We start from the raw sequence: 12,432 nt of genomic DNA on the forward strand, positions 1-12,432 counted from the left end.
TGAAGGAATGGCCCTTCTGGTATGATAATATGTAGGACTTCCACTTTGTTCTTTGAGAATTTCTGTACAAGAATATGATATTTCAGTTTAAATTTAGTCTTTCTTTTAAAAGATAAAAGGTTTTAGAAAAAAGGAAATCCAAGGATGTCCAATGGTAGCAGTTTATCAAATTATGCAACGTGTGGAGAAAGTTGATTCAAGTTTTTATGCATCTGTGTGCTCTCTCTCAGGCGCGTGCACACACATGCACTCATCCAATTATACACTAAGAATCAGCTTCACCTAATGAAGCTGATTGATAATATAGATTCAGGAAAGACCCCCCCACACACACACAAAAAAAGCATTTCAGACAATTTGATATTTGCTACTTGGGAGGTGACATGATTGGACTCTTTAAATGCCTCAAAAGCTGTCAGAGAGAGGAGCAGGTTGGCCTGTTCTATGCTGTCCCAGAGTCTAATGGCTTGAAGTTACAGAAGAGTAGATCTCAAGTGAATATTAGAAGGAACATCTTGATAGTAAAAATAGTTTGACAGTGGAACCAATTAATCAATTAATGGAGGGGTGGTGGGGTCGTCTCCTTTGGACATCTTCAGAAAGAAGCTGGACAGCTATCTGCTGAGAATGCTTTAACTGGAGGTCCCACACTAATCATGGAGTTGAACTAGATATCCCACAAGGCCCCTTCCAACTCTGTGAGTCTGTGATTCTGTAAAACTTTCTAAAAGAAATGACAAGGGGCTTGCATGATTAATATTAGAACTAGTCTTGCTAGTCCTATACAGGTGTCTGGCATGCACTCATCATACTTACAATTCTGGTGGGTCACTTTGAAGCTCTGCCCTCAACAAACGCATGTGCCCGGTTCCTCCATTCACAGACAGAACTATAAAGAAGCTGCTTTTCTGAAAGTAGATCCTCTGCAGCAATCTATATGTTAAAAGTCTTAGTCTTTTTCAGTCACTTCTAGGTGAGACAGCTGAGTATTATAACACAGACTGATTGTGGTGTAGAGTTCTAAAGCGACTACTAAGTAACTTGAGGTTCTCTCCAGAAATCTGTCCCAAACACCAACCCACATAATTTTCTAAGAACATCATTCCTTGGGGAAAAGGCAGGATATAAATAAATTATATTATTATTATCATGATTATGAAAGCACTTGTGGTTCAAATGATTTAGAGGGACTTCGAACAGCTGATATTGTTTATGTTCCTATGTCTGTATCTGGAGATCTTTTGGGGAATTTCTACTAAAACACTTGAGGAATTATCATCTCCCTGATCATTTACTTCAGAGATCTCTATTATTATTTGTTCCCTGCTGCCTATATACTCTCAAGGGGCCAAATCCTGTCTGTTCTTGGAAGTTAAGCAGGGTCATCCCTGGTTAGTACTTGGATTGGAGACCACCAATTAATACCAGGTGCTGTAGGCAATACTTCAGAGAAAGGAACTGGCAAAACCACTTCTGAGTATTCATTGCCTAATTGATAAGGTCACTATAAATAGACAGGCAATTTGAATTCATGTACGTACATACAGCCTACATCCCTCTAGTAGTTAAAGATGTTTGTCTCCTTAGGAGTACTACTTAGTACAGTCCCTGTATCTGTAGGGGATACGTTCTTAGACTTACTGTGGAAACAAGATAGTAAATGCTATTGAAATAAATTACCTCCAGCCCAACATCCAGTGGAAGCATACCACAAAAGCACACTGAAGACTTAGAAAATGCTTTGAGAGAGCACCTTTTTTGTATGCAGGTAAGTGAAATCATAGGTGCTAGTCCTGTGGATACGGGGGTCATATTGTGCTTGCATCTATGCCTCCTCCCCCACGCAGGAGACAAAAAGTGGGCACTACTGTTTTGTGGGAAGATTTAGAAAGAATTCCTGCAAGTATTTGTACAGTGACAGAGAAACTTGAGAAGACCATGCATTTGGTTTCAACACATTTTAAACTGTGGAGTATAATGATATTTTTTAAAGTGGAGCATTTAGGTCAGAGAATTCAGAGGTGGGAGGAGTTGGTTTACTCCAGGAGTGGAGAAGTTGTATTATGTGGATTGCACAAAGCCCTCAAGGGCTTTTTTATGCCCCAAGCATCCACATCTCCAATTTTTTGTGTATGAAAATCCAAAAACTGAACCAAAAACAGCAAATCACTGCCCCTGGTTTGCATCCTAATACCTTCTTCCAGTCTCTCAGACCTCCAAACAACCACTGAAAATCAGGATGGATGTTGGATGTTTGGGTGCTGTGGCCTGCCAGGTTTGATGTTTGGGTGCTGTGACCTGCCGTGATCCCACAGAGGCAAAAAAATGACCTGTACATCAGACACAGTTGCCCATCTCTGGTTTACCTTGTGAGTGTAACTAGATGTGTTTCTTTGCAACAACCTTTCCTAAAAGGAGAATTCATTTATTTCAGATGGCAAAGTTGTCATTATAGCAGCAGGAGGAGGCGCACATAAGCAATGAGAAGTGACAGATTGATAAAAAAGAGATTCTTGAGTCATGTTGTAAGCTGTCTTGGGAACAGTAGCAGGAGAAAGGCAGATTATAAATAAAATTTAAAAATCACTAAGTAGGAGGTGTTAAGGATTCTTAAAATGCCACTTTAAAGATTAATTTAAATCATTTTTATCCTTCTGTTCACACAAAAAGTCCCCCAGAAATTAATATATGAGACCAGTTCTTTGGCATTGTATTCCTTTGCTTCTTCCTTTAGTTTCTTTGTTACATGCTCCTAAGTTTTACCCTCGACTCATCCATGGCCCCCAAACCTGCCCTTGATTTATACATGAGGTTGACTTACAATCAAGTATATACTGTATATCATTGAGTTAGTTTTTCCTCTAGAAATAATGAAGTAAAGTTGAAGCACAGCGGTAATGAGCCTGATGATGAACTATGAATGTATGCTCCCATTTCACTTCTATCTTCATTATTGCAAGTTAAGATAATTAATATTGGGTGACCCCACTCTTTCTCCCATGGATGGTTTACCAGGGTAATCTCCTGAGCTTCTGCTTCTCACCTATGAAGAAGTGGCCTGAGAACCACAAAGAAACCTTCCTCACTGGCAACACTCTTAATCACTTTGGAATCTTTTTGTCTATAATACCACTGTGGTGTTGTTATGCACCTTCAAGTCATTTCCAATTTATGGTGATCTTAAGGCAGCCCAGTCATGGAGTTTTCTTAGCAAGATTTGTTCAGAGGGAATTTGCATTACCATCTCTTGAGGCAGAGAGAGTGTGATTTGCCCAAGGCCACCCAGTGGGTTTCCATGGTTGAGCAAGGATTTGAACTCGGGTCTCTCAGAGTTCCATTCCAGTAGTCAAACCACCATACCATGCTGGCTCTTATGTTGACCTAAAATTCCCATGTCTGTCGAAACTGCTGTGTGTCTTGTCTTGCTAGATTCAGTAAAAAAAAAAAAAGGTTACCCCTTCTATTTTTCCTGTGTATGTTATACCTGTTTTTTTCCTTAAAGAAATGAACTGGTTTTTCTTAAAGGAATCTTTCTTCCAGAATGTCCCCATTTAATTATAAAAAAACACAGGGCAGATCATGCCCATTTTTTTCTGCTGTGCTAAGAAGTTGCTTAGAAAGCTTGCAAATACAGTACCAATATACCATACTATCACAGGTCTTATTCAAAAGAGATAATTAATTTATTATCATGGCAGTTTACAAAATATACGGAAGCAAATTTTACAACTTGTAATTAACAATGAGAAAAATGTACATATTAACTGTAGAGAATGGGAGTGCTTTTTCTGTGTCTCAATAAAATTAAATAGTACTTTTCATTTTGTTTCTTTCTCTTTCTTTCTCTCTCTTATAGTAACCATATCAAATATTGGAGAAAAGGGTAAGTATTTATTTGTTTGGGCCAATAGCTCATTATATTGTTTGAATCCCAGGTGGTCTTCATGCAGGCACTGACTAGATTGAGGTAGGCACTTTATTGTGGGCAGGGGGCTGCACTGCCTCCCAGAGCCATATGTCCATAGCTATTTGGGACTGTCAGTAGCCATGGTTCTTAGAACTGCAGTTACCCTTGAGATTTGGGGGAACTACTGTAGCTCTGTGCGGTGCAACAAAACAAGAAGGAAATATAGGACCTGACAAGGCAAAAACAAAAGAAAAAAATAATCAACTAAGAAATAAGTGAAGCTAGAATTTATGAATATTTTAAGTGATTTAAAAAAACACCAACTACAATAATTTATGATAAGTGTGTACTATATACCATTCTTTATAAATGCCAAAGTGTTAAACACAAGCCTGTATATGTGAAGATCAGCTCTAGAAAATGTTGGCACTAATGGAAGACTAAAAACAAATAGTGTGGAGATGAACAAGCACTTTGAGAAAGGCCAGACACATTTAACCTTACCTTGTTTTCTTCAGTGGTATATTTTATTCGGACTTTTGATTTTTTTTTTTACAAGGCAGAACTTGAAATAATAATTAAAATAACCTCATAGTCTTGCCTACTGTCTTGTTATGTGCCTTCAAGTTGTTTCCAACTTATGGGAGCCCTGTGGTGAACCTGTCATGGGGTTGTCTTGTCAGTATTTGTTTAGAGAAAATTTGCCTTTGCCTTCCTCTGAAGCTGAGAGTGTGTGACTTGTCCAAGGCTGCACAGGAGGCTTCCAGCCCTGAGTGAGGTCTCCAGAGTCACAGTCCAACACTCAAAGCACTATACTATGTTGGCTGTCAACCACACATTTACCCTGACATAAAACCATTAAAACAACTCCAGTTTAAAGCTCATTGAAATATCTTTGCAAACATCCTAATATCATAATAACCACCTCATGCTTTCAATAGTTAAGCTTTATTGTGAAGCAAAAAACAAAAAAAATCTGTTTATACAGTTAGGTTCCCACCATAACTACAATAAATCTGATGTCATCAGTTACAACTTATAATGAAGTTTAACAAGTCCCAAACTGAGCTCCAAATCTTGAAAATACTTAAAAACCACAAGCACGTTTACTGAACATTAAAAACAAAACATGGATACAATTATTTGAAAATCATAGAGATTCTGAATATTAATAGCAAAACATAAAGCAGAATTATAAGTGATAGTCATAAAAATCTTTGTTATGAGGCAATTATTTAGACAATGGCAAACCACCTTGGAATATCCCTCGTTTAAGGTTGCACCTGCACTGCAGAAAAAATGCAGTTTGACACCACTTTAACTGTCATGGCTCCATCCTATGGGATCCGGGGGGGGTTGTAGTTTCTGGCAGCACCAGAGCACTGGAGAAGGCTAAATATCTCACAAAATTACAAATAGCATTGAGCCATAGCAGTTAAAAGTGTGTCAGACTCCATTAATTCTGCAGTGAAGATGCAGCCTAAGAAAATCCTATGAAATTAATGGGTTGCCATAAGTAGACATGAAGCTTGAAGGCACATAGATCCACATGGCATAGTAAAAAACGAAACTGTATCTAGCAGGAATTTATAAAGCAATTCTCTGCTTTAAAAGTCCGTAGAGTACAGCAGAAACTGGGAAGAGATGAGGATTTTCAATAGTCAAGAAGGTTACTCAGTAATCAGGTTCACTATCCATGTGTTCAAATTCCCTATCCATCAGCACATGGTGAAGATGAAGAATAAAACAATTTGGTAATCTTCTGACTGTGCCACTTCAGAATGCAGGAAGAAGGAAAGCACACCTTTGAATAGTCCTACGTAACATAAGAATTAACAAATATAAGAGGAGATAAAGAAAAAGGTGCAAGCTAACAGTTTAGGGGAAATGTTGGTTGTTACAATTTTTAAAAGGTAGATATTAAATTAGCACTTTATAGCAGCAAAATTAGGAAACACTTCTAGGAATTATGGCTTCATATACAGCTCAAAATGTTAGTGGATTCGTCACTCTTTATTCTGTTCGGTAGTTAATTGGAAAGGAAATCTAGATGGTTTATGAAGTAATCATAGTTGCTAGGTCTACAATTGAAGAGCAGTATCCCATTTATAGATCACACCAGTCTGCACCCTATGTTCAGCCAAAATGTTCCTTTCCTTTCATGAGCCAATTGTTTTAATTCTTCTTACTGCATAATGATACCAAGGCGTCTTCCCTGATACATCACTGGAGCAGATTTGCACTTTAAGTATGTTTTCCTGCTTAAAAGGAAATTAATAAGGTGACACATTATTATGTTGCTCTTTAGGGGGAGGGGGTGAACAGCCTGTTTGCAACACTACAGCCTCAGTGAGTGATCATTTGGGGAGAGACAAAATCAGTTTTAAAAGAGAATGGTTGGAGTATTCAGGAGTTGGAGAAAGCTTGGGGGAGATTTTATCCCATGAATTCCTATGCAAAGTCCACAGATGGACCACCCCTGGTCCATACGTTTGTGGTCCAGTAGACGCCAAAAAAAATCCTTTCCTCCCGAAGCAGAGTTTACAGAACCTAAGGATTCTGTTTGTTTTTAACACAGAGCAAAAGATGATTTCACTCTCATCAGACCATGTGAGCAAGCTTGTCGCCAGCACCCATCAAATAGAGGCCTGAGAGAAAGGCTCACTCATCTTAACTCCTAAAATCCATGATATTCCACTCCAAGGGTTTTCAGCAAGTTTTATAGAAGTCTTATCTACCCATTCCCCTACATCTCTGACTGACAATGTAAGGTTGGAATTGTATGGCATATTCTTCTGGTCAGTGAGGATTGAGCCAGCAGTTCTGTGTTGTGACTAGTATATAATGGGTGGAAGCACATTGTGACCTCTAGTATCTAGGGACCCTAATTGTCTGTCTTCTGTTCTGCTCTTGTTCCTTCCTCCTCCTTTTTCCCTCTTGTTGATAGTAATGCTTCCTTCAGTATGTCTGGGTACATTTTTCAGCTTTTTGCAAATCCTGTGACCATGGGCGTTTTCCCCCTTCAGGATACTAAAAAGTTATCTAAGCATTTGGACCTACCTTTCATGAAAGAGGGAGTTAATCCTTTCCTTCCTTCTTTAGTTTTCATTCCTCAGAACAACATGTGTCATTCAGTCCAACTTTCCAGTCTGTACATAGGGCTAGGAAAGAATCTTGGGTGAAAACCTGCATCCCTGATGTCAGTGACTCCTAATAATACTGAGCTACAAATAGACTGAATATAAGGCAGCTCCATTTGTTCTCATGTATCAGTTGATAATTTGTAATTTCCTCAGGGCAGAGATCTGTCTACTGATTCACATGTGACTGTGATTATGTCAGACCCATACAACTAGGGACAGAAATCTGGATGTTTTGGATAGAAGGCACAGCTTCTAATCCATAAAAAGCTTTCCAGTATACTGGAAGAACATGTTCTGATTGGGCATGACTTCTCTAACTGTTTTTGCTTTATTTTTGTGGGTTTTTCAGGCTATGTGGCCATGTTCTAGAAGAGTTTATTACTGATATTGCTTTTACTTTATTTTATAGTTATGTTGATGTCTTGAGAGCATTGTTTCCTATTGTGACCACTTAAGAATGTCTGGCTGTTTCATAGGTTGTGTGTCTATCTATAACACTACTATGCAATTTCTGTCATTTGTTTAATGCATTAATTTTATGTTTTATTTGTTTTTTATTTTAGTGGTGTGCCTGATTACTTACCATCTATTTTTCATGATGTTTTTGTGGTCTTACTGGAAAACAATCTTTACGTTACCAATGAATCCTTCCAAAGAAGTAAGTTACTATTGGTGTAAGAGGGGGAAAAAGTTAATTGTACTTCCAGTTTATAAAGTCTGTGAGGAGTAAATAACATCTTGTATGAATTAGATATTTCTAGCTCTTGCTCCCATTTGCCTGGAGACCATCAATAAGCAACATGTAGTCTTTATGAATAGTGACAGACATTTTACTTATAAGTGAATAAAATAACAGCTGATAAGTGCTCTTTCATACACATATTTTAAAATTATTTCACATAGTTAACATCTTTCCTCTTTCTGTTCTATTAATGTATCAGTGATAAGTATACAACAGATATTAAATTCCTGTCATATAATTTGAGTTGAGCTACTGAGTGACCCCTATAGTTAAGTAATTTTTCAGAAAAGAAATTAAAAATACCACAACCCCCCTTCCAAATATAGGATGTTCACATTGTTAAGCATCTCTGAAGAAATAAATCAAATTTTAGTTGCTTATAAACATGCTGCAGTTAGTACATGCTCAGCATTTGTTGTTCTGTTACATTCAACCATTGGAATGGAAAATAAAAACAACTTGATAATTCTAAATACTGTCGGCTCTCGTATTCACATTATCCACAGATATTTTCCTGCTGTTAAAACAATATCTTCCAGGCAACCCAAATTTACATACAGGGCAGAATCCTGCTAGTTTTCCCCTACTGCCATAAGATTTGGGTCAGCAGAGAAGGGAGAAGTATGATTTTCTTTCAGTCCTATTCCAATTGCACTCTCCCAAATATCTTCTGGACCTTGGGGCATGAAGGGGAGGGGAATTGCTGTAAATAAAGTATGCACATTCCATCAGTGGAGGAAAATTGGACCCTAATGTTATATATTTCATAATTTCAGGTATAAATTGGAAAAAGACATTGTTGCTGCTTGATTTCAGTTTAAAAAAAACTTTGAGAATCAATTTGAACATTTTTCATTTCCAGCTAATTTTAAGCATTTCAGTTTAGTAAGTTAAGGCATTAGAAGGCAGTGTCTAAAGCATTTCTAAATGTTAGGTTTAGATACTGTATTGATACAGCAAATTTCTTCCATGATCACTTCCCAACAGTTTTTTTTACTGTTTGTAGCAAATAATACATTGCTACAAAATACTGTGGTTTATTCAAGCACTTCTGTTCTGCAAACTCAGCAGAAGATCATCTTCAGCTCAGTTGCAGGATGACATTTGAATTACTTACAGAGGCCAAAACATTTAAATACCAAACTAGCTTTAGGATCTAGGTATCATTTTGTTATTGTGGTGGATGGGAATGGGGTACTCAATATGCTGATAATTATCTATTTCAGTCGGCTTTCCATGCCCACTGATTTTTTATCCATGGATTCAAGCATCCATGGTTTGAAAATATTTTAAAAATGTATAAATTCCAAAAGCAAAACTTGATTTTGTCATTTTATATAAGGGAGGCCATTGTACTATGCCATTGTATTTAATGGGGCTTGAACATTTTGTTATCCATTGGAGTCTTGTAACCAAACCCCACCAGATACCAAGGGCCACTGTACTAAATATGAAACAGATTAGAAGTGAATGTTTTGTCGCTTCTTCACTGTTCTAAATACTATATTTTATATAAAGCTAATAATGGCCCAGAACAGACGGGCAGCCTGGCAGCCCTCGCACGTGACGAGGGCGCCACAGCTGCAGCGCACCTGCCAGATGCGGCGCATGACGGTTACGTCGCAGCTGCACAGCCGCCAAACAGGACTGCGCAGCTGCGCTGTAACCGTGCCATCTCTGGCACTTTGCGACGCCGCAAAAAGGAGCCGTATTTTGGGCTCCTTTTTTCCTGCACAGCAGCACCACACAATTTGTATGCTGCGGCGCTCCTGCGCAGGAAAGAGAGACGCCAAGGAGGCACCTCTTTTTGGCGGTCTGTACCCCGCCAATATTATTAATAATGGCCCAGATCCTGCATGGTCATCATAACTACAATGACAGAGCTTTGTCATAGTTATAGCTGACAATGTCCCACTCACAAACATACCTTTGCAGCCTAGTAGTGTCCCTAGCAAAATGTTTTTGAGGCTCTAGAGATCACTCAGTCATGGAGTGCCTTGAGAGCAAACAGCTGAAATATTCTTCAGGGTCCTGCCATAACTCCTTGTCCCAAGGTATTCTGGGAATGGGAACACACTGCAATGTCATTTCCCAGTACTCCTATCTCCAGCACTTCAGAAATACTTCAGTCAGGCTGCTATCAGGCTGTAAAGGTGGATTTTTTAAGATCATGTTCAGTCATTCATGATTGTAAATGCAGCTGGGGTATTATGTCCATGTTACAATATCATAACTGCTCAGGATACCAGCCAATATTTCTTAATGACAGCATTCAACTAAGGTAATTTCATATAGCAGTATGGAGTAATAACTAGCTTTCTTGAAAGCATTTAAGGGTTGGAACTTGTCTGGTAAAAAATGTAACTTGTATGAAATTGCATGGTTGTATATACTGATGTGTGAAACATCTGTGATTTTTCTTTGTGATCCCTGTGACTCTCACATATAGGTCATTCTGTGCCTGTGTATTGCTGATTGGAAGCTTCTAGAGCTACCATTAGTATTACAATGGAAGCCTGGCTTCCTTAGCTCACCTGAACAACCAGCCTCCTTTCTTATCTTCTCATTTCTTTTCTGTCTGATGCATCAGCAGCATCTTACAAAGGAACTTCTAGCTTCTGCTGTAAAGTTGGCAACTTTTATTCAGAGTTTTTGTCATGTCTCTGAATTGTTCATCATATCTTTAGTTCTCTTCATCATTCAAGTCTTCTTTGTTGTTCGTTGTCATTCTTCATCAGTTGTTGTCAGTCGTCATTGGTTTTCATCATTTATAAATTATGGCCTCTAGGTAGTATGTTTAAAACTATGTTGTCACTGGAGGCAAAATTCTGGTCACTTAATAGAATCACAGAATTTTAGAGTTGGAGGAGACCACAAGGGCCATCCAGTTGAACCCCCTGCTATGCAGGAAATCACAGTTAAAGTACCCTGAGAGATGGCCATTCAGCCTCTGTTTAAAGATCTCCAAGGAAGGAGACTCCACCACTCTCTGACACTGCCATTGCTTAATTTGCTTGGAGAGTCCCATGTGGTTGGGTGTATTCATTGCTAAAGGTATCTAAAGGCATGCATTTACTGTATATACTCATGTATAAGTCTAGAAATTTTAGTCAAAAAATTGACCCAAAAATCCTAGGTCGACTTATTCATGGGTCAAATGTAAATATTATACTTTAACTCTTATTAAAAAGGGAACGATCCCCTGGTATAAGGCAAGAGTGCAATCTGTCCTAGAAGCACTGACCTCCCTCTACTCTCTCTTCCATCCAGCCTTTAGCATGAGTTAAAACAGTTATGCCTGCCAAAATTTTGCAGGTTCTTTGGCATTGTTTTCCTTTGCTTCATCATTTAGATCCTTTGTTACATGCCCCTACATTTTACCCTCGACTTATCCAAGGGTCATATCAAAATCCATAATTTTGCCTCCAAAACTTGACCTCGACTTATGCATGAGGTCGACTTATAGTCGAGTATATACGGTAGAAATGGAGCAATCCATCTCAAGGCCTTTATTTTGGAGGATGTAATGGCAAAACAAGAAAAAGAAGAAGGTGGTAATGATAATATGCTGCTGCTGATGATGATGCATTCAGGGCCTGCATTTGAGAAATCAAAAGTTTAAAAATGTATTTGTCCATATAAATGATAGGGAAATATTAAAAGTGCAGGGTTGATTTCTGGTATAGCTAGTTAACTAGTATAGCTAGTTTAAACAAAACAAGAAATAAGAATACAACCCACCCAGCTGAGCAAAAACAAAGTTAGTAACTGGTTTCGTGAACTTATCATCTCCAAGAGAGAGGAATTCTCATATAAAGATAGCAGAAGCTTGGGTGAGAAGCAAGACAGGTCATTTTGGACTTCTCAGAAGCTTCTCTTTCCAGAGGTAAATATTCTAAGGTATCACTGGATAAGAACCAGGTCAACAAATATCTGTTTTTGTTTTTTTTTTGGGGGGGGGGGGTTAAGTCTATAAAAGCTATCAGACTACAGCAGTTAAGGGCTTGTTAGCTCTCTCAGGCAACAAACCAGAAGAATCACTCTTTTGTACTGTTTGCTATACTTACCCAAATAACATAGGGTATAATACTATGATTGAAATGTATTATACCTGTATTATACAGATGTATAATACTATGATTGAAATGCCAATTTACTTTCTGAAACAATTATCATAGCTATGCTGACTCAAAACAATCTACACTAAAATGCTGTCAGATACTGAAATGCATGTAAATGCTCTGCATGAAATGTGCAGATTTCCTCAAATGCATCCTCATTGGCAATTCACCTCCCACAGACATCAAACTCCCTGGCAGATGCCCTGAGTTGTTGGTTGTCATCATCTTACAAGTGGCACTTACACAACAAAATAATCTCTCTTATGCTTGGGATGTCCACTAATAGTTTTGTTTGTAATGAAGAGCAATACCTATTGTCCATTATTCTGCAGCAGAGGCCACAGTTGAAACAAGCTCTAAAGAGTGCATTTCTGTACACCATGTCTGGTCCACTACTCCATGCATTCCTGCCATTCTTTTTAATAGCCAAGATAAGATAAAAATCTAGCAAATAGAGCCAGAAGTATTTTTGGGCTCTTTGGGGATTGCACAAACCATGGTTTATGACTAAACTATACA

The 12,432-nt window shown here is 38.3% G+C and overlaps 1 protein-coding gene across 5 annotated transcripts in view; it reads left to right on the forward strand.

Moving 5' to 3' along the window:
* The window catches only part of LOC149312757 (palmitoyltransferase ZDHHC2), a 42,176-nt gene that overhangs the window by 10,121 nt on the left and 19,623 nt on the right, over positions 1-12,432 (forward strand). For 3 of the 5 annotated variants that reach the window (XM_089525302.1, XM_089525299.1, XM_089525300.1), the window contains exons 2-3: positions 3,857-3,883; positions 7,614-7,708. In XM_089525302.1, the coding sequence (XP_089381428.1) occupies positions 7,646-7,708 (63 nt within the window). In that variant the 5' untranslated portion in view covers positions 3,857-3,883; positions 7,614-7,645. Of the gene's footprint in view, positions 1-2,118; positions 2,370-3,856; positions 3,884-7,613; positions 7,709-12,432 lie in introns of those variants that run through there. The other 2 variants (XM_089525301.1, XM_089525297.1) reach the window with 2 other exon arrangements.

Source organism: Sceloporus occidentalis, unplaced genomic scaffold (genome assembly GCF_023333645.1).
Source record: "Sceloporus occidentalis isolate IW3139 unplaced genomic scaffold, rSceOcc1.0.p SCAF_5, whole genome shotgun sequence".
Taxonomy (NCBI): Eukaryota; Metazoa; Chordata; class Lepidosauria; order Squamata; family Phrynosomatidae; genus Sceloporus; species Sceloporus occidentalis.